Source organism: Mauremys mutica, chromosome 11 (assembly GCF_020497125.1).
Source record: "Mauremys mutica isolate MM-2020 ecotype Southern chromosome 11, ASM2049712v1, whole genome shotgun sequence".
NCBI lineage: Eukaryota > Metazoa > Chordata > Testudines > Geoemydidae > Mauremys > Mauremys mutica.
The window spans coordinates 63,389,356-63,412,898 of record NC_059082.1 but is presented as its reverse complement, the minus strand read 5'-3'; the positions used below and the strand labels follow the sequence as shown (position 1 = coordinate 63,412,898).

At 43.3% G+C, this 23,543-nt stretch overlaps 1 protein-coding gene across 1 annotated transcript in view; it reads right to left on the bottom strand.

Annotated features, from left to right (window-relative positions):
* CIITA (class II major histocompatibility complex transactivator) overlaps positions 1 to 21,870 on the bottom strand; it is a 58,919-nt gene extending 37,049 nt beyond the window's left edge. The window contains exons 1-2 of the mRNA XM_044979916.1: positions 21,570 to 21,870; positions 335 to 481 (exon numbers count right to left, since the gene is read on the bottom strand). Coding sequence (XP_044835851.1) covers positions 335 to 481; positions 21,570 to 21,870 — 448 coding nt within the window. The remainder of the gene's footprint in view (positions 1 to 334; positions 482 to 21,569) is intronic.
* Between the last annotated feature and the right edge of the window lie 1,673 nt (positions 21,871 to 23,543).

The window sequence follows — 23,543 nt, the reverse complement described above, 5'->3', positions numbered from 1 at the left end:
GGGGTTGCCAGTTTTACTTGGCATTTATTTATGCTGTATGAGATGAATGCCAAAGGTATTAGCCTCTTATTATGAGCAACATGTAAAGAAGTATGTTATAAACTACAAGGTGAACAGACAGAGTTGTAACTCAGGTACACAAATTTAACCCAGAATGGTATCTGGAACCAGCTACTGTATCTGGATGTGGATACACCATTATTTAGAGTCACCACATCAGAATTCCATATCTACATTTAGATTAGCTCCATCACAATACAGTGCCCTTGTTAAGTAATGGCATCTTCTACTTTCATCCAATGACCTGGCTAATGCTAGTCATTGCATTACTAACCTGTTGAAAGTTCACTTTCTTCATCTTCATCAGATAACCTTGTATCCAAGAGGCTGTATAGATGCAATGGATCAATATTGCTGTGCAGCAAATCAAGAAAACTATTTTCAGTCAAAACTGCCGAATCCATGGTTTGTCTTTTGCTAGCTGAAATCAAAGCACAAAATAATTAACAGAATAAAGTAAAGGATGTTTATCAATAGTTTATAACTTTGATAATTTGTCATGGCCTCTACCATCAAATCTACTCTAAAGCAGGCAGTACTGAAATCTGTCAAACAGAATGCTGCTTATTCAAACAAGGATGTTGTAGCAGTCTGTTTATATTTCACTTTCAAAAACCAGATCCTAAAGGCATTGAATGTCTGCTACTTCTTCTGACATCAAGCATTGAGATATTAAGATGGTAGGCACTAGAGAACTGCTGCTCTACTCCAGCCATGTGGGTGTTGTGGGACCACAGGTTAACTCCTCAAGAGCATACAATAGGTGTGACACATAAAACACATTAAGATAGATTTTGCACAGGGTTCTAAAACACCATTACTTTTTCTTTAAAAGAACGAGAAATGCAGAAACCCGTGCAACAACAATAAACCCAGCACACATTTCTTTGTCTCAGATTACCACCACTCTGAAGCGTTCTTTGGGCTGGAATCTGGGTCCTGTGGGGGTGTTGTCTGGGATGCTTCTGCTGCAGCTCATGACTTGACTTCTGAAACATGGAGCATCTTTTCCTCCTCCTCTAAGTCAGGTTGTTTTCTCTGATCTTGGATGATCTTTAGCTAAATCCCTGCTACAAAACATTGCCCAACTGTTCCCTTCTCCTTCTATCCAAAGCTTCCTGAGTTTCTCTGTGAGGCCCTGGAGTTCATACATCCCACCACCACCACCTAGTTCCTTTGTGCTGCTGCTGCTGCTAATTTTCCCACTCTCCAAACCCAAGAATCTAGAAATGGCTTCTCCCAGCTCCAGCCGATCTCCTTAGCATATCTATTGACTGGTCAGAGACAGGGCCGGCTCCAGGCCCCAGCACGCCAAGCACGTGCTTGGGGCGGCATGCCACGGGGGGCGCTCTGCCGGTCGCCAGGAGGGCGGCAGGTGGCTCCGGTGGACCTCCCGCAGGTGTGCCTGCGGAGGGTCCGCTGGTCCCGTGGCTTCGGTGGACCTCCCACAGGCACATCTGCAGGCGGTCCACCGGAGCTGCGGGACCGGCGACCGCCAGAGCGCTCCCCGCGGCGTGCCACTGTGCTTGGGGCGGCGAAATTGCTAGAGCCGCCCCGGTCAGAGTACAGTTGTTAAGGTTAACTAGTCTCCATGGCCGCTAGTCAGACAGAGACCAGCTTACAGGCTTGTCAGCAATAATGGATACACAGAGGCATTCCATGACACAGCAGATTTCCTAAGAACAACTTCCCAAATACCAATAAGAATTCATAAGCTGTACAGACACTGTCCCCAAATTGTCATAGTAGGACATCCACCACCATTGTGCCTGTCTATCTTCCTATGGACTGAAAGCTCTGTGTAGGTTGCTATGTCCTCAGGTCTGCCATGTTGCCCTCTATGCATATGTTACAGGCAGCAGGTACAGAGCACTGACCAGAGAAAACAGGTGTATACATTTTATTAGCAGTGCTCACACACCTTTGATTTAAATGACTGCATGGTGGGACAGACCACACTGCTGCTGAGAAGGGAGGAGGTTGAGTGAGGAAAGAACAGAGATCATGAGTAAGAAGGGAACAGAGCACGGAATACATGGAAAAGACCTAGAGGTTCAGTGATCAGGGACACAGTTGTGGAAGGAAGTTCACTTCAAATGACAGTGTCACATTTCAGAGAACCTGTGTTTCCCCAATGCAGCACAAGGGGGCTGAGACAATGATGAGAGATCTGGTATTTGAGTATCGGGGAGGTTGGAGGGAGGAGTAGGGACTTCTCTAAGCACAGGATCTGCCTGGATGGCTGGTTTTCAAGTAGGAGGTTTGAAGTGTGGGGAGGTAGGAGTGGAGAGAAATTCTGTGCACCCTCTTGTCTCACTAAAACCTATGCACAGGCCAATCACAAGTGTTAAGTATAAAAATTTCTTTGCAAAACTGCTCTAAAATGTAGGATTTGCTGTTCAGAAACTTTAAATCTAAACATTAAGTGCTAGTCTCATCACTACATTTTTTCTTTGAAAAAGAATCAACTGGAAACCTTAATTGCCATAAAAAAAGTAATCCTAATTTACCTCACAGGCTAGCGTAAAATAGAGGAATTGGGTAGTATCCCTTTAAATCATTTGGGAGACCACTAGTGAGCCTGCCTGCCTTGTATTGCAGAAGCCAACAAAACCTAGCAGAGCGGCAGTGTATATATACAGCTAGGCTTTGCGTGTTTGTAAATACATAGTTAGCAAATGTGGTCATCTGGAGCCCAACTGCGGCTGCAAGGTTCTTGCATCCTTAATGTTGTGTAGATAGCAAACACAGACAGTGATGAATGTGGCTCTTTAGACACTGTACAGACCTTTTCAGCTAGTGCCTGACCTAGAAGTGAAAGCAGAGCAGTTAACTCAACTTTCATTGAAAACAACAATGAAGTTAAGAAAATAAAATGTAGATTATAATTTGTTGTGACAGTAAAACAAAAAAAAGAGAGCAAGAGAAAAAAAGAAGAAGCTGTATGCTATACAATTTCCTTTACTGAATTCATCTAGTGCAGTGGTTCCTAAACTTTAACAACCTGTGAACCCCTTTAACTAAAATGTCAAGTCTCGCTAACCCCCTCCTCAAAATGAATATTTCCAGGGGTTTGCTCCTTTATCTGTGTATAAATTATAAAAGCAATGATCTTGGAAATATAAAATTGGTTTTTATGACATGATTATTACACACTATTTATTATTCATTATTATTTATCTTTACAGTTTTTTTTTTACATTATGAAAATGGCAACACTTTTCCAAGATCTCACTTTTGTAGCTTGTATCACTTTGAATAAGCCTGTTATAAGACAAGGCTCCCATGTTTCATCAAGGAGTATCAGATGTGAAACAGCATGAAGGTATTTAAGAAGCCAACTCAAAGAGTTCCTCCTACACAAGCATTCAGGTCTTGAGCAGTCCAGGCAAACAATGCAAACAAAGCTTAAACTTGTTCTTCATAATAATTTAAAAAACAATGCTAGCTTCCTATTTCATTTTAAAAACAGCAAAAAAATATCCACCTCCCTTTCCATTTCTTATAAGGAGTCTTGACGTTTAAATCTCCTCAGTGCGATAGACATGCTTGCTTTGATCTGCTTAGCTCTTGGAAGTCCAGGGGCTCCGGACTGCTGGTCCTGTGCCACCCGGGGGCCCTAGGGACAGCTCTGTCCGCCATTTTTTTCCCCGAGAACCCCCTGTAACATTTTGCGAACCCCAGTTTGGGAATCACTGATCTAGTGCTAAACACAGTCTCCTGGAACCTCGTGAGGGGATGTGGTTTTATAAACACAAACACAAGGCACTATTATTTCCAGAGTTTCACAGGTAGAACAGGTTGAGTCAAAGAAAAGTGAAACATTCTCCTCTGCATTAGAGAGAGTGGATTGCACCCAAGAAAAAGGATATAAAGGGTGCATGTTTGGTCCCCAGGATCACATGGCCAGATTGTGATTCTACACAGCGACACACCCAAGAAGCTAGGAAACTTTTGTGAGAAGGAGGTTGCCTCATGGAAGAGACCGGGACTCTAGCCAACAAAAGGCAGCTTCCCCTTCCTTCAAATCCACATGGATTCACAGAGTGTGAAGAACATGGGAGATAGCTGTATTTTGTTTTATGACTATTGTGTACCTCTGTTTGAGTGTTACGCTGTTTGGTAGACTGTACAAAGGATTAATTCCTGCACAAGATTGCTGCAGGTCTGTAGGAAGGCAGGCAGTGACTTTATATAACCCAGTCACTGGAACTTAACTGACAATACAGGTGTCACCGCTTTTGAACTATTCCCTTTGACCAATCTGCCTCAAACACCTTGACTGGGGTAGGAGGGACCTGCACACTTGAAACAAAAAACTCTAGATAAAAATCCAGAATCTGGGGGAGAGACTGGGTTGTTAGGAAACTGCTCAAGGAGAACTGACTGACACATGGAAACAGACTCTGGAGAATGTCCGGAGGCTCTGAGGGAAATGCTAAGCTTTAGGTAAGCCATTTGCATGTAGGCCTTTTGTTGTTCGAACTCTATTCTCTGAATGCTATAAATAAATATATATATATATTTTTTAAAGAAGCTGCTCTGGGTCACTGCATTTATCTACTGGTGACAGCTTCTGAAGGGAAGTCTAACAGGTGCCAAACCCAGCTGGAGCTGCTGAGGAATCACGGTTGATGAACAAGGATGTTTATAGCTCAGGGACCTGGGTCTGTGACGGGGAGAAGCTAGGGCTTCCACGCTGAGAAGAGTGAAGGCGTAGGCCCCAGCACTTAAAGGGGTGCCCTTGAGAGAGACCAGAAGAGGGGTCACAGGTGCAGTGAATGCTGTAGCCATGATATAGAGCAATTAATGTGAGGTCCTGTGCCTTTACAACTCTGGGGCCCTCTGCATCTCTACCTCTGCTTGCTGACAGTACAGTCCCAATGGGACTGCATTGCAAAGAATGCTCTAGCTGGCACCTGTCTGTCCTATGGGGTTTCCCAACATGGAGAGGACTCGCCAGCAAAGATAATGCAGCCTCTCTTAACTTTCCTCGGGTATAACTGCTGGTATGGAGGGGAGGTGGGTGTAGGGGAAACAAATGCTTATTCAGTTTAGACCCATACCTGCTTGTCTTTACACATCACCTCTGAATTTAGCTCCAAGTTGAAGGTAGTATAACACACTGAGGGTCCAGAAAAAGGAAGGCAGCAATGCACACAGGAGGAGGAATAGGTTACACCTTGTCAGGTAGCTGAAAATGTGAGGTAATGTTGCACGTCAGGAGGCTGGAAGAAGGTGTTACTACTGGTTTATGTTATATTGCGATCCAAGGACCTGTTGGTGCCAACTGGCAGAGGACATGGGGTGCATAATGGTTACAGGGTGCAGGCCTCTGTGTGGCTGAGGGACAGCAAAGATTCCCGCTGCTGACTGAACTGCTCCTTGCCACAGGGCAATCATGTTAATGTATTTGTGCAAGTTGTGCGAGTCATTAGGACTGTGCCTTAAGGGCACTAAACCGGGCCAAGTGCCTTTGTCGCTGAACTATACCTGTGGTCTATCATTATGAGTAACATCAAGGTTTGCTGAATTAGCAGACTGCTCTCTCTGCTCGTGCAACTAACATCGGAACTCCAAGGCCTGGTCTACACTACGAATTTATCTCGAATTTAGCAGCGTTAAATCGAATCAACCCTGCACCCAGCCACACAACGAAGCCCTTTAGTTCGATATAAAGGGCCCTTAAAATCAATTTCTGTACTCCTCCCTGACGAGGGGCGTAGCGCTGAAAACGACATTGCCATTTCGAATTAGGGTTAGTGTGGCCACAATTCAACGGTATTGGCCTCCAGGAGCTATCCTACAGTGCACCATTGTGACCGCTCTGGACAGCAATCTGAACTCGGATGCACTGGACAGGTAGACAGGAAAAGCCCCACGAACTTTTGAATTTTATTTCCTGTTTGCCCATAAATCACTTTAAAAATGTATAATATATACCTTCTAAAAATGAAACATACATCTATTTCTGAGTTGTGAAAAATATGTATTAAGGTTATAACAACCAACAAGAATGCAGTTTTATGTAGCAATCCATGATTAAATTGAGTCTTCCTGACTAGTGATTTAAATCAAATCCACCCTGTTTCAGATGAAGATCAAAGGTCTGATATATTTGAGGGGTACAGAAAGATGCCCTGCCATCCTTCATCAAGGGGAGACAAGTTGCCAGTGGGTTGGGGCTCATGAAAGAAGGGTCTCATTCAGCCTGGTTGAAAAATGCTGTGAGAAGGCCTTTAGGTAAGCAGTACCATATCAGTAAGGTTAGGATTCTGTCACGGGTATCTTTAGTAGAAGTCAGGGACAAGCCCTGGACAACAATTATTCACGGAAGCCTGCAACCTGCAACTTTTACCTCAAATACTTGGGTGGTGGAGGAAGGGAATGAACAGTGGGAGCACTGCCAGGGGAGGGGGCATTGCTCTAGTTGCTGTTCCAGTGTCCCAGGGACCACTGCTCCAGTGGCTCCAGGGCGGACTGCCGGTCAGCTGCTCTGGCAGCACCAGTGGGCTGTCAGCTACTCCAGCCCTGCTACTGCAGAAGTTGTGGAGGTCCCAGAAAGTCACAGACTCTGTGACCTGTGTGACAGAATCACACCCTTACTTCTTATCAGACCAGAAGGCATCTTGTGAGTTGAGTTCAGGCTCAAGAATGTGTGAAAGGATTTATTTATATGTAACGCTTTGTTTCCAGTATTTCTGTTTGCTGTCCCATGAATCTCTATGTATACTTGCTTTCTCTAAAAGCAAATCTGCGTGCTGGGTTAAGTGGAGCAGTGTTCTGATGCATAACTAGTAAGTTGTGCGTAGAGCAGGCCTGGTAATGCTGTAAGGGTCCAGTGGCAAAGGGACTAGACACTGCAGGGGGATGCTTGGAGAACTCAGGGCTGGAGTGTGGTTATCTCTAACCTGCACAAGGGACAGCAGAGCCTGTGTGGGCTGAGGGGAGCGTTTGTGTTGCCTGTGGCTGAGAGAGTCAGGGAGCTGAGACCTGGCAGGTTCAGAGAGGTCTCCACTAAGGGTAGGTGGTAGCAAGGTGCCTCTGGGTACTCTTGGAAAGGGTAGAAGGGACTGTGACATTCCCCTCTGATGTTATCTGGACCAGTGATCTGCTTGGTCACTCCAATCCTTGACTCTGGGAGCCAGCCTTACCCTGCTCTGCTGTGAGAACCCCCATTCCTGGGCTGTTCACGCACAGCATCTGGCATGTAAGCTGATCCTTGGACTGTGCAACTTAATGACAATAGCCAATATCTCTGGCTCCAGACACAACCTTAGGAACCTCCGTCTTGCAGTGTCCAGTTATGCCCAGGGGACTCTGCAAGCTTATGAGAGTTGGTCAATTTAACAAAGAAATTGATATGTACCAGGCTTGTTATCCCAAGGGGAGTTTATGACACGCTTCAAACCAAACACACTGCTTCAGGTAGAATAAACAAAACAGATTTATTAACTCCAACAATAGATTTTAAGTGATTATAAGTCAAAGCATAAGTCAGATTTGGTCAAATGAAATGAAAACAGGTTTCAGAGTAGCAGCTGTGTTAGTCTCTATCTGCAGAAAGAACAGGAGTACTTGTGGCACCTTAGAGACTAACAAATTTATTTGAGCATAAGCTTTTGTGGGCTACAGCCCACTTCATCGGATCATCTTAATTAATTAGCCTCTTAGAATTGGTAGGACAACTCCCACCTTTTCATGTTCTCTGTATGTGGATATATCTCCTCACTATATGTTTCATTCTATGCATCCGATGAAGTGGGCTGTAGCCCACAAAAGCTTATGCTCAAATAAATTTGTTAGTCTCTAAGGTGCCACAAGTACTTCTATTCTTTTTTTGAAATAAAAGCAAAATGCATTCTAAGCTGATCTTAACACTTTCAATGCCCTTACAAACTTCGATGCTTCTCACCACAGGCTGGCTGGTTGCTCTTCAGCCAGGCTTTCCCCTTTGATCAGCACTTCAGTTGCATGGTGGTGATGTCTGTAGATGGAGGTGGAAGAGAGAGGAAGAACATGCCAAATGTCTCTTCCTTTCCTCCCTCTTGGCTGTGCCTCCCCCACCTTCAGAGTCAGGTGAGCATTACTGAGTCTCTCCAAGCAAGGTTGAGCAATTCCCCTGGTGAGGTCTCATGCAGGTGAGTCACTGCATTGTAGCTCCCTTGCTGGACAATGGCTGTTGATGGATTGTTTGACACCCCACCCGGGCATTGGTTACTTTCCCTGCTGTTGCCTCTGGGGAGCTAATATCTGACTGATTTCCCCCAATTTACAGCATGTTTAGTGACAACCATACTACACAATTCTCATTACTTCATATGCGTTAATAGCAGCAAAGAATCCTGTGGCACCTTATAGACTAACTGACGTTTTGCAGCATGAGCTTTCGTGGGTGAATACCCACTTCTTCGGATGCAAGAAGTGGGTATTCATCCACGAAAGCTCATGCTGCAAAACGTCAGTTAGTCTATAAGGTGCCACAGGATTCTTTGCTGCTTTTACAGATCCAGACTAACACGGCTACCCCTCTGATATATGCATTAATGATACACATATATGGGTAGAGAAATGACTTTCAGTAGATCAGGACCTTTCCCTTTATACTTTACAAGGCATGCTTTGTACGTAAGATCATGATTACATGAAAATGAGGAATATGGGGGTTACAGCATGCTCCCCCAAGGTATAGAATGTCACAGGGACTATCAGGATTATCTAGTCTGACCTCCTGCGTATTGCAGGCTACAGACCCTCGCCCACCCACCACCCTGGCTGAGTTACTGAAGTCCACAAATCAAGTTACAGAGAATCCACCATTTACACTAGTTTAAAGCTGCAAGTGACCCATGCTCCATGCTGCAGAGAAGGAGTAAAGCCCCCAGCATCTCTGCCAATCTTACTAGGAGGAAAGTTCCTTCCTGATCCCACATATGGTGACCACTTAGACCCTGATCAAATGGGCAAGACACACAAGTCAGACACCTGGGAAAGAATTATCTGTAGTAACTCACTGCCCTCCCCATCTAGTGTCCCATCACCGGCCACTGGAGATATTTGCTGCTATCAGCTGCAGATCACTTGCCATTGTGGGCAAAATGATCATATCATCCCCTCCATAAACTTATAAAGATCAGACTTGAAGCCAGTTTTTGCCCCCACTGCTCCCCTGGGAAGGCTGTTCCAGAGCTTCACTCCTCGGATGGTTAGAAACCTTTGCCTAATTTCAAGCCTGAGCTTATTGATGGCCAGTTTATACCCATGTGTTCTTGTGTCCACATTGGCGCATAACTTAAATAACTCCTCTCCCGCCCTGGTATTTATCCCTCTGATGCATTTATAGAGAACAATCATATCTCCTCTCAGCCAACTTTTGTTAGGCTAAACAAGCCAAGCTCTTTTAGTCTCCTCTCATAAGGTAGGTTTCCATTTCTTGGATCATTCTAATAGCCCTTCTCTGCACCCAGGGCTGGCTCTAGACCCCAGCGCGCCAAGTGTGCGCATGGGGCGGCATTTTACCCACAGGGCGGCAGGCGGCTGCGGCGGACCTTCCGCAGTCATGCCTGCGGTAGGTCCCACGGAGCTGCGGGACAGCGGAGCTCCCTCAGGCATGACTGCGGAGGGTCTGTTGGTCCCGCGGCTCGGGTGGACCTCCCGCAGGCATGACTGCGGAAGCTCCACCGGAGCTGCGGACCAGCTGCAAGAGGTCCCGTGGAGTCGTGGGACCGGTGCCCGGCAGCGCGCCCCCTGCGGCGTGCTGCCCTGCTTGGGGCGGCCAAATTCTTAGAGCCGCCCCTGTCTACACCTGTTGCAATCTGAATTCATCTTTCTTAAACATGAAGACTAGTATTGCACATAGTATTCCAGATGAGGTCTCACCAGTGCCTGGTATAATGGCATTAACACTTCCCTGTCTCTACTGGAAATATCTCACCTAATGCATCCTAGGACTGGATTAGCCTTTTTCACAGCCACATCACATTGGCAGGTCATAGTCATCCTGTGATCAACCAATACACCCAGGTCTGTCTTCTCCTCTGTCTCTTCCAATTGATAAATCCACAGTTTACAGCAAAAATTCTTGTTGTTAGTCCATAAGGTCATCCCAGTCATAGGCACTGACTCAGTGGGTGCTCCAGTAGCCAACTTCCCCCACCCGCAGCACTTTCCACCTGTCACGGATCAGCTGCTCCGTGGCATGCAGGAGGCGCTGTAGGAGGGAGAGGGAGAAGCAGGGAGTTTACAGATTCATTAAAATTCCTTGCTATTGAGCCTGCAATTTCATGTGCCAGTTCCATTAATATTCTTGGATGGAGATTACCCAGGCCCCCCCAATTTAGTCCCATTAAACTTTTTGAGTTTCATTCCACCGTGCATGTAGTAATGTCTACTTCCACACCCTCATTCCTATTAGCCACTCTGTCACTACCTCTAAGCTCTTTATTAGTCTTATTAGAAACTGAGGCAAAGTATTTGTTAAAGTGTTGGGCCATGCCTAGATTATCTTTAATCTCCACTGCAAAAGACTTCAAGAAAGTAAGTGTAAAGCCTAATGCACTAGTTTTCATTGATTATATTCCTAAAGCTCATGCTTCAGGGCTTCAGACAGTCTCATGGAATGGTCAGGAAGGGGTTTTACCCTCACCCCCTCAAAAGTATTTTGGGGTATTTTTAGTCTCCTTCCTCTGTAGCATCAGTGATGGATAGGGTTGGAGATGGGTAGGAGCTCAAATATATCCAAGGAAAGGGTAGACACGATGTTGGGTCTCCAACATAAAATTCACAATGTTGCCTGCATATATAATATTGGAATAATCCCTTTAAAGCTTCTATTAATTAGTAAAGCCAAGTATTTGCAAGATATAAGCAATAAGATACAATAATATAGATTAACAGATCAAAATACTTGGCTGGTGATAGGACATTAATGTCACAGGTAAAGATGAGCTTATGGAATATGTCCTATCCAAAATGCTGAATATATTTGATTACTTACAGAAATAAGCTGACATGCTAGAAGACTTGTAGATGGTAACATTTAAAATGAATGAACTCTCACTAAAGTAAAAGTGCAAAAAAGTAAATGTAAAGGCTAGCGCACAATTTTCATTGAGTTAAAAATCTGAGGTTTAAGTTTGGACAATGATCAATTTTTCTAGAGAGTAGTATTTTCAAAAGTATATGATTACCATATGGTTGTGCCAGAGAGTTACACTCAAATGGCGCTATGGTGTGCAATGTTTTTTATTATTATTATTATTATTTAATGTTAATTTCCGTATCAAATCATTTTATATATTTTTTCCCCTATCAGCCCAGCAAACTTGCCATGGAATATGAAAACTAAGCTTTTCTGGCCCATTAATCCGCACCAGTCAAACTCCTGCAGTGAAAACTTTGTTAATAGTTGTTTATGATATGCTGGCCAGAATAGAATACTTGATTCCTCCAGAACCAACTGGCAATGCAATGTTCACAGAAGAGATAAACTCACTTTATTAAAAAAAGCAAGAATGACTCAGGGAGCAAATCTAGGTGAACAGATGAGTTGATATTTAATCACTCTTCTGTTCGTACCCACACAAACCTCAAACTTTCCAAAAATCATCCTCTGGTTTACAACTAAGCATGAGACATTTTAGATGAAAGCTTTTTATTTCTTCCTCTGAGCAGTTTCTGTGTAAAAAGACTTGATTATATTGGAAATTGTCAAACTGAAAGTATTGAGTTGTTATTTCAGATTTGTAATGTGTGTCAACTTCACTCCAGTAGGAATAATGAGGAATGAACATTTCACACTTCCTGATTTTAACAGCAATTCAATATGGGGAAATGTAGGGCATTTGAATGTAGGGCATCATTGCCAGGATTATCTGGGAAGACCTGAGACATTAATTAAATGGACCCACTTCTGCCACCTTATTTGCCAGTAGATGCCTGAGCACAATAAAGCCAGAGTGCAGCATAAACATAGCTAGGAATTAGTGTGTTGGGAGACCGAGGCGGATGCCCTTCCTTGAGTGCTCCCATAAATTGCAGGAAGTTCAATTATTCATTATTTTGACACTGTCCGAGGCAGACTTACATAGGCATTTTCTGACGCCTCCTCCCACCTAACTGCAGCCCGGGTTTACACACTCAGGATATGTCTACACTGCGGCCGGGGGGGGGTGAGGGGAGAGGGAAGGGATAATTTCTGGCTCAGGTAGATGTACCCACACAAACTTTAATCCTACACTGCTATTTTTAGCTCACTAACTCAATCAAAGCTAGAGAAGGCATGTCTGCCTGAGCCAGAAATTACACCCCTGGCTGCAGTATAGATGTAATCTCAGAAGACAGTCTTCTTAACAACACTGGAGACAAAAGCCGTTTGTGCAATTCGTATTTCCTCCCACACAAACCTCCTAGGCAACCACAACAGCTGAGTCAAGATGCCGCCGAGTAGTCAAACAATGGCTAGTAAGGAACTGGAAAATTGTCTTGTTTCTGATTTAAAAAGATTTGCAGAAACTTAAATTAAAGAAGGCTCAAGGGGATTTGCTTGCCGCTGCAGTGCATCCTACTGCACAGCAGAAAACTTGTGGTCGGGGGGGGGGAGGGGGAAGGAGAGGAGCTTGAGAGCTCATATCAGTAGCACTATGATAGCATGGCAGCAACAAGCCACCCAACAAATAAGTTCTCTGCTTGGGTGATGGTGGGGGGCTCCCCCAGTGCAGAGGATTCAGAGTTAAGATGAACAGGGTAAGTTAAGGTTTGACTGCATCTGCAGACAGTCTGTCTGGGACACTGATTACTACATCCTCAAGATCAAGCTTTTTCTAGTCCCCACAGTGTTCACTCAAACGAAAGCTGGGACTCTGATCTCTTTGTGCTCCAGAAGTTGGGTCCCTAGGCAGGTGCTCTAGGCCCACATCCCCCTCTATGACCTAAGGTTTCCTTGCACCCAATCCTTCATGCCCTGCCTCCAAGCACCCTCTCCATTTGCCTCTCACCAAGCCCAACTTCATGCCCTCCCATCTGTGTCATGCCCCTCACAATGCTATAACTCCCCCAAGAATTTAGACTCCTGTTCTGCCACATTTCCCTTCAGTTTCCTGCCTCCTAAACCCTGCCCCCAACACATGGCTCAGTCTAGCACCTTCTGCAGCAAAGTCTGAGGTCAGAATAAGATCATTTTATTTTACATAGAAGTTTCTTATTTCAATTACACGGAGCAACACTGACAACTGAACAGGCCTGACAGAGTGCTAGGTAACGGCAACCCTACCGGCACTCCAAGAAGCACTGGATAATGATCCTTGCAACTGATTTTAATTATAATGCTAGAGAGACATTAACAGGACTAGTGCTAAAAAAAGAGCTACCAGAAAAGGACAATAAAGCCACCTAAAGAACCACTGGCAAGGCTGGGGGAAAAAAGATAAATTCATTAATTGAACAAGTTAAAATTTTTAAGAGTCTGAGTGAACCCATTTAATATATTGTTAGACTAATCAAGAAGATGGGACCTTTGCAAATTTTCAGGTCAGAAGGGGGCATTATGATGATCTAGTGTTACCTCCTAGATAACACAGGCCATCTGAATGTCAACCAGTGCATTGAACCCAATAATTTGTGGGTGAACAATAGCCTACGTTTTAGAAAGACATTTGGTCTTGATTCAAAGACTCCAAATAATGGAGGATTTACCACGTCCCTTACTAATCTGTCATTTGATGTTAATAAAATGAAAGGGCATGATTATATAGAGGGGACAAGGCAGTCTTCTCTCAAAAAGTAGGCTGATGCTCCTCAGAAGGCCTGCTAAGAGTTTGCTTTCCCCATGCACTGCTCCATGGATGGAAGCAGATTGGAGTCAGTAGGTGAAGGAAAGTGCTTCCATGGCAGATGAGACAAGTTAGTAAAATGAAAGAAAAGGGTGAAGCCATTTTGAAGACAGAGGAAAAGACCTGGACTTTCAGCTGTCACAGACTAGTTGATGAAATGTGATGACCATGTAACAATTCATAGTAAACAAGCACTGATGCAATGAACAAAACTCCTCTCCTAGAACTCGAGGTTAACAGCCACTATCCTTCCCTGTGCTTGTTACAGACATGCTGCTGTCTGTCATTATGAACAGCTATGTTAAACAGAAGAGACACTGCACACCATTTAGAGGATTAGGATTGCTGCCAGCATGACACTTAAAAACATAGACAATAAGTAATTGTGATATCTCATGCCATTAATCGGCAAACAAGAACCTTAGGCCCTCCATGCAAGACAGGATCAAAAAAGGGATATGAAAACATCAAAATAGCAGCAAAGGAAATTGCCTGAAAAAAAGAGACTGGCACAAATTCAAACTAAAACTTCAACTTTAAGCATTGCCTTGCCATAAGCCATTAACATTCAGTGGAATCAATGCTAAATTGGGTAAGCTATTTGTTAACAGTTTATCTAATGCATTGATTTTTTTCTAAACAAATTTTGGGCAACCAGATCACGATTTTTACCTTTCCTATTGAAAATCTAATAGTTTAATATATTTGAGCCACAGATTATTTGCAAATTGTTCAGGGAAATTATTCATCATTTGGAATTTGCCATTCAAACTTTGACTGATCACTTCAATTGTATGAATTGTGCTTTTAGCTGATGCTTGCATGAAGCAAACTTTGTTTGTAGAAATATTTGATACTCAAACAATGCAAGGTGAGAAGGTGATCCAAGTCAAAGCAAGATTCATAGACATGTGTAGGCAAGCCATACACAATACTGACCAGCCTCCGATACAGAAGTTAACTGCACTTGCTGATCCTCAGTCTGGCGGCACTGTACCTAGAATGTTTCTGAGCCATCAACACTCACAAGTCACATACTGAACACTTAAGACATCAAGAAGTCTCTTTCTGTCATCTTCTTTCTGTTGTAGGTCGTGTAGGTTTTGAGATGAGATTGCTTAGCTAGAAACCTATAACAAAAGGAGCACTGGAGGGAGGCAGATTCCCATCTCATTCTGATGGCCTGCTGCAACCTATGCATTATTAGATGGCTATTGTAACTCCAGAGGACGTGGAGTTGGTGTGGCTGAGGATGAGGATTGCTGTGTATCCTGTTACATTCTCCATTAGACATGTCCATGGGGATGTAATTTACACTTCATGCTTCTTTAGGAACTCCATGCAAGGAACTTAGTGCTTTACAATGAGGTTAGCATCACTACCACCAATACTATGAGGTGGGAAATGCTACTAGCTTTATCTTGGTTAAACTCAGGCACAGACATGAAGTTATTCTCCCCCCTTCAGCCCCCAATGTGTTATTTAGAGTCACTGTGTCATCTGGGAATAGAATTCTGGCTCCTCTACATCACTATTGTTCAAAGTTTTCTTGTTCCCACGAGATTAATACAGCAATACCATGCAGTTCATTTAGCAGATGCAGTAAAGGACACCTCATACCACCGAGAAAGCCCAGCCTCTTGGCAGCAGCCTGCATTGGCCCTTGCAGGCAGAGCCTGGGAGAAACACAGTCCTCCAGTCACACCTACCAAAAACACAAGGTTTAATTCCCACAAGCCACACACTTAGTAATTGCTCATAAAGAAACCTTCCTGGAACTGCTACTTTTACTTTCGAAATTAATTTTTCCCCCAAATCCATAAGATTTCCTAGTGCCCCCTTACCTGCCCCAAAAATTACAAGACGTGTTCTAGCAAGCTTTCCATCCACCAAAAGTCACTAACCACAAAGCCAGAGGCATGACTAAATAGCCAGGAGCTCCCCATAGGCAAATGCAGCTTCACCTGCTGCTCTCTACCAATTTTTCAAGCAATATCCACAAGGATACATAGAGCCAAGAGTCTAGCCTTTCTGCAAAACCTAGATGCTCCACCCTCTGTCAGGGCAACAGCATTGAACTTAGGAGCCAAAGAGAAACTGACCTGCAGAAACTGTCCAGTTCCTGTTCGCTCACTCTGTGCTTCTTTCCCAGGGCAGAATCCAGAGTTGCTACCATTAGCAACTGCTTGTGCAGAATGAAAGTAAGTGGAAAAGAAAGAATCTTTCTGGGCAAATAAATAATAGCAGAAAGTAACGAGGCTGGAGTTAAATCAATGTGGGGAATCCCAGAGTGAAAAGCAAGAGGAAGTCACTTCCTTCTAGCACAGATCACAGCACGAAAACTTTTTACCAACACCCGCAATATATTCTCTCCTCCCTTATTCTCTTCCATTCCTCTCCAAAAATAGAAGGAGGGGAGAAGCCTGTAACATATCAATCAATTTTTCAAACACTCATTTATAAGTTACAGTGGGAAGAAGTGACCCCTGATGGGCCAAAGAAACTTTTCTTAACCAGTTTCCCAAGAAGTTAGAGCCCAGTTACAATCCTGTTCAATTCAACTCTGTCCCAAAGTTGCATTGTTTCAAATAGTGCATGAATAAGAGTAAATTAAGCAGCATGGGGAGCCTTCTTACCTTGCATCTCACCAAATGGTCACAACAACAGTCTAGCAAAAGTGAAAGTATTTTAAAAATCAGGCACTATGCCAGTCTATTTAGATTCACTCCCCAGAACAAGCGTCTCCCGCTAACAGCCAAAGAACACATACAAGTATTATACCATGTATGAATCATGCATGCTATGTGGTATCTATAGTATTTAGAATTTGTGTTAACTGAACATCCACCTGTTGGAACTTGATGCAATTACATCAAGGGCTACTTGTATCTACTGGATTTCAGGCTCATCACAGCCACTGGAAGTGCAAAAATACACAACAATCAGATTTGAGGGACAGTCTTGAAAACTAGTCAATTTAAAGAGTTAAAGGTGGTTTCAGGACCTATAACAGCCCCATGGTTGGTACCGCTGTGATGCTGCGTGATTTTTGCAATCATGTTTTCCTATTTCCTTAATTTTTTTTTGTTTCCTGTTCTGCTGTGCGAAAGACCCACCCAGATGGGAAACTGATAATCCTTAAACGTACCAGTGCATAAATATTTTCTCCACCTACTGTTACAATACTAGAATAGAATCTGTAACATGTACATTTTCAGCAAGTAATGTCATTTTTAAGATGACTATGTCCCTTGATTGATTTGAATGTATGCTCCCAAACTGGCAAGTAGAGTGAATTTTAGATTCCCGTGGCAGGGCAACTAGATACATCAGGAAGCCACAGGAAGCAAGTGGACTCCTGTAGAAGTCCCTGGAGCAGGGCCTGCTCCAGGCACCAGCATTCCAAGCTGGTGCTTGGGGCGGCAATCTGCAAGGGGCGGCAGTCCCTGTTGTTTTGCCCCCAAGCAGCGCGCCGAATAGCCACCGCGGGCGGGGGGGGGAGCAGTCCATGTGCCCTTAGGGCGGCAGGCACGTTTCCACGGTGGCGGCAATTCAGCGGCAGCTTCTATGTTTAGCTGACCGGGGTGGCTTCAGCTAAACATAGAAGCTGCCGCCGAATTGCCGCAGCCACAGAAACGTGCCTGCCGCTCTAAGGGCGCAGGGACTATCCCCTCCCCCCCGCGGTGGCAATTCGGCACGCTGCTTGGGGTGGCGAAAACTGTAGAGCCGGCCCTTCCCTGGAGCAGGGGGAAAGGCTCCTGAGAGTCCCTGCATCCTACTTTGGTTGACAGTTTTGTATTCAAATTAATAAACCAGGCCCTGGGGCCAGGGCTTGAAAAACTCTGGGTGCAGTGTGACAGGCTAGGGACAAAGGACAGGCCAGCAGCTTCCTACATGCTTCTGCTCTACTCAGCTTTGGAAGGAGATAAACATCCCAGTGCAACCACACCCTGCTGCTGCTACAACTTCCTCAAATACAGCTATTCCATATTTTATAGCTATGCCTGTGTGGACGGGTGATAAAAAGACAAGTCCCTTACACAGGAAACCACAGAAAAGGGAACTGCTAGGCAGAGACTAGAAATTGAGAGAAAAACATTACAAGGACTAACTGAGAACAAAAGCAGTGAACTGCTCAAGTTAATGGTAATTGATTGCTATTTGCAAACCCTATGCCCTATTTTGGTACAAAGCAATATGCATTGAGAAATGCAGAAGGGAGTTGCTGAAATCAGATTAATGGTCTACCAGTCTGGGGATGGTTTTATGATTAAGGCACTGAACTGGGAATCAGGAGATTGTGACAGAGTTGGGAACTGAATTCCAAACTTCCCAAGTAACTGTAGGCAAGTTGCTCATTGTCTGTGCCTCAATTCCCCCATCTGTAAAATGGGGATAATGCTACCATACCTCACAGGTGGGGAAGAGGATAAATCTGTTAGCACTTGAGGTGCTCAGATTCAATGGTAATGGGTATTACCAGGATCTAGAAAGATCCTATCTCCAACAGTGGCCAGCACCAGGCACTTCAGAGGAAGGAGTCAGACCTCCATAGTGGTCAGTTATGTGATGACATGTCCATGGGGAAGTCTGTTCTGCAAACAGTATTTGTGCGGAGGGTGGGCAGGTGGACAAGGGTCGACTTACATCCTGAAAAAGAAAGGGTGCTCCCCTTTATAAGTTTATCCTGACAAGTGTAAAAGCAGATATTTTTCTCCATAAGAAATTATCTTTTCTTTAAATCCTACTAAGCTCTTTCCCCTAATGTCTGGTCAGTGAATTCCAGAGGGTAATTTTTATATTTAAAAAATTCCTTTTATCAATCTGAAATTTGTTATCTTTCCATTTCAATAAGTGTCCTCTTTTACTTTCATTATGAAATAAACATGGATTGCCCAATAGAAGAATGTCAAAAACAATGTAGTGTCAGTTATGTCAACTCCTATTCATCTCCTGTTTAACAGTCCTAATCTTTCAAATCTGGCAGGGAATTCCTTCCATGTCTAATAATCCCTCCCACCCCGTTTTGTGCCCTTATCCTCTTTGATTGCTCCTTTTACTCCCCTGGTAAATTAGTGGGTCCATAACTTTCTCTTTCAGACATACTCCTAAAACACTTCTCTAATTAGGTTTTGTGAATTCGGCTTTTAACTCTCCTAGTCTCTTTTACATCTTATCTGCCATCGTTTACACACTTATTCTATTGGCTTTGCTTGTGCTCGCTGCCCACTTTGGAAATTATTATTATTTTGGCTTAAATAGACTAGCATTTTGATTTTATAACCAAAACTAGGATCCAGATCTGCACTCCATTTTGGTAAAATAGTGACAGTAACTAATGTTGTAGCTGTACCTCACGGGTCGAATTAGAGCTCTGAAAGGCAGAGCTAAGGCTAAAAAAAGACCACCCAGTAGGGTGACCAGATGTCCCGATTTTATAGGGACAGTCCCGATTTTGGGGTCTTTTTCTTATATAAGCTCCTATTACCCCCCACCTCCTGTCCCAATTTTTCACACTTGCTGTCTGGTCACCCTAACACCCAGCTATCAAAAGATTATTTTTTCAGCCCAAAAGGATTGGATGTTAAGATTCAGATCCCCCATGAGAACTGCTGTAGTTGCTGCTGCCTCTGGCTGGAAGACAGAACTCCTTGATTTGAAGGATGTAGAGTATGGATTTAATACATAAAAGCTGAGATTTATTTGAAATATTAGCTAATGCATCTAGAGGTTTACTTGGTCTTGCCTCAGCGAAGGGGGATGGACATGAGGATTTCTTGAGGTCCCTTCCAACCCTACATTTCTATGATTCTATACAGAAAATTGAAACTTTTTCTCTGGCGGCCACATGGAACAGACATTAAACTAATTGTTCTAGAACATTTATACACCGGCTATGATAGTACACTCATTCAGGAAAAAGAAAGTTGTGAAATTCTATCAATGAGATTGTCAATAAAGCAAGAGTCAGAACTAAACATGGGGAGATTGCCCGATATTTTCAGAAGTGGAGAAGCTGCAAAGTTTTCTTGTCCAGCAGCTTCAAGTGCCATTATTTCAGAAGGAGAAGTGGGGGCCAGTTATAGGGTCTTTGCTAGAAAGTTGTTTGGGGAATGAAGTGTGCAGACCCATTAATTAAAGTGCTAAAACCCAGAAACCCAAATGGTTAACCTTAATAGCTCTTTTCCTTACATTTATTGTAGGTACTCTACTTTTCAAGTATGAATCCTCTGCATTCAGTCTGATTGTGTGTATAAGTATATATTTAAGAATTTCCTATTAGGAACCTAATATTTCCTTTCTCACAAACAATCTGTAAAATAATACTTCTGTCAGAGCAAAGGGATTGGCAGCTTCTCCTGGTAATTTGTTCTTAGTTGGTACTTTTATCCCATCCTCAGAAATGGTATCCAAAATGATGCCCTGCGAGGGTAACGATTTACCCAGCTATACCCCATGGATGAAGGTGCTTTCAGCAGTGGTAGTATTGATTCCATCTAATACTGTTTTTGTTCCTTTTATGTTCTCTCAGAGTTGATATTTCTACTCCAAACTGAATTTGTCTTTCCCCTTTAGATACATTTGAAGTTTGCCAGGATCTTGTCATTCTATTATTCCTTACGCCAGGCTTATCTAGCTTTAGTATAGTAGGGGCCAGTGGTGAGGAGACTGAACATCTGAGCAACTTCCATCTACCATCCTACAGCACACCATCCCTGTGATGGGTCAACCTTGAAAGTCAAATTAGTTAACCTACCCAAATCCACTGGGTCTCTGTTTTGTCTCCCCCTGCTGCTCACTGACTATGGCTTTGTCTACACTACTGCTTTTGTCGGGAAAACATTTGTCGGACAGGGGTGTGGAAAAAACCACACCCCGACCAACATAAGTTTCTCCAGCAAAAGTGCTGGTGTGGAAAGTGCTATATCGGCAGGAGAGGCTCACCTGCTGACATAGCTAACACTGCTCATTTCAGGTGATTTAATTATGTCAGCAGGAGAGCTCTCTCGCACTGGCAAAGAGCAGTTACATAGGAGACCTAACAGTGGCACAGCTGTAACAATACAGCTGTGCTGTTGTAAGGTCCATAGTATAGACATAGCCTAATTCATGAAGCTTTTGGCTCTAGCCCCATGGGTGCTTATGCACTCCTCTCCTCCCCCACTTTTGGTTGCATCAGTCCCTGGAGAAGGCTATTAGTTTTGCCCCTAATGGGCATGCTGGTTCTGCAGTAAAGAACCTAGAAACTTACAGGAGATGGAGCTTGCACCATGTGACCAAGTCACCATGGACCAGCCCAGCAAAATGCTCCTGAATCTCTGAACCAGTTTGAGAAGCACTGCCCTAATCATAGTCTCTAATATCTTCTTTCTACTCCCATTGCACACTGTCTCTGATCCTACAAAGGGGCACAAATGAGACGTTTTCAATAGGTCTTGATTATAAAAATTATCTACTTAGCTACCGTAGGGAGGGTTTATTTTACAAACTCAAATTATTGTCACATGGCATTTTGGTCTCTCTTCCTCATCCTACATCTATTATATTACTATGCACATCTACACCACTGTACCAAATCAAACAGCCATACAACAAAGGGAAGAAATTAAAGGGAAGAATGTAAACGGAAGAAATTTTGAAAAGTGTGTTTAATAAATGTAAAATAAAAAGCAAACTTACCAGCTATACCCCTGTTCAGAGATGACTCATTATCTGTGATGTCTTGTGGCATCTTAGTGTACAGTTTTAAACAATGGAGAGGAACTAAGGTGTTCAAACACAAGTCCCATTTTTCCACAAGTGTTAGAGATATCTTCCTTGCTAGGTCTTCTCTGTCTTTTTCCTGGAGTAAGGTCTGATGGTATTCCTTGGATATAACATCTTTCTCCAACATGCAGCTGAGCAATGCATGGACATCAGAAGTTGTGGCACTGGAGAGAATTTCCCTGACTCCAGGCAGGATCTCTTTGAAAAGATTCATAACAGCAGCCTAAAGAGTTTTAAAGAGATTTCAGCCAAAATCTCAACTGGTTAAATAAAGAAAATCCACACAGTCAGCATCAAAAAAAGATGAAGTGAAATTTTTTTTAACACAATACTTTGGTTTGTGTCATTTGTTGAGGTGTTTCCTCATTCGATGAAAGTTATGATTCAAGTTTCCAACAACTTCTTGATGCGGTCACACAAAATTCATTGCAGATGTTGTTTCCAAAACACTTTCCAAAACAGGCATTTTTAAAGGCCACATTATGTTCAGTAATTAAAGAGAGCTATTAATATGGGACTACCTGACAATAAGGGAGATGGATCCTTTGCCCAACTAGAAACTGTGCGACACCTGGCTATAGGCATATGTTGTGCTCATTAGTGATGCACTCCAAGACTGTTTCTCAGCCTAACCTTCCTTTCAAAGCAGAACAAATGTAGAGCTTTGGGAGAGTTGGCTCCACCTAGAAGAGGTCTGAAATTTGGGCATATGCTGACTCCAGTGTAACTCACTTCAGTCTCATGCTCAGCCAGGGTGACTGGGTATTGGGGACAGCATTTAGGAGCACTGAAGAGTTATAAAGAAAGTTATAGAGAGTTAGAGTTATCAAGCATTTGTTTTTACTTCCATAACAATATGCTCACCTTAGAACAGAGTTACCAGACACCAAAGCTTGAGAGATCATACAGCAATCTAAGCATTTTGGAAGCCATTACCTTCCTATCAGTATCCTCTTTAGCGCAGCTCCATCTTCTAACTTACCCATAGGTACAAGTTAGAACATTTTGACGTGTGGTCTGTTCTTAGGCATATCTAATAGGAGAAATCAGCTAAGGGAAATCCTGACCCTATTAAAGTGACAAAACTCCCATCAACTTCAATGGGGACAGGATTTTACCCTGTGTTACTTCAAGAAAACATGTTGGCAAATTAGCACAGATAGGCATCTAGGTGGATTAAGGTATTGTGCAGGCTACATCTCTAATACATGGAGGGGAAAGTAAGGTAATTACTCAGTTTAAGTAAGGGGGTAGAATCAGGCCCTGTATTTGCCAGGACAATACAAAAATAAAAACCATGCTCCCAGTCAGACATAAAAAAGTTACCTATAAATTCAAGAGGAGCCAAAATTATAACTTAAAACCAAACTCCTTTTCCTCCCTCTCAAAGTTAAAGAAACTGATTTGGACTCTCCAATCCAAAACATTCTCCAACAGTGTCAATTCTTTTCGATACTCTAGTTCAAACAGGAATTATTTCAAGGCAGTTCTATGGTCTGTGTTATACAGATGGTCAGACTAGATGATCTTGGAATCTACAGATTAAATATTCCCAGATGGCAGAAATATTTCAAGAGCTACCTTTGAGATTTTAGAACCATCAAATTTGAACCTGAGATCTAGCTCCAAATGGGACTAAAACCTGAGCCCTAGAAACTTCAGCCTAATAAGGATTCACTTTTAGTATTGCCTTCTTGCCTTAGCTCCAGGAGATTACAGCATGGAATGATTTGCAGAAATTATATGGTATTTTCTTCAAAAGTTCAGAATTTCTCATGTATACTGGAAAGCATCACTGTAAGCAGGCATTTAGGCACCTGATCCAAACAAGCATATTCGCACCTCCTACCTTTTTCCCGCTCATTTTTCCACCCCCACAGCTTTGCT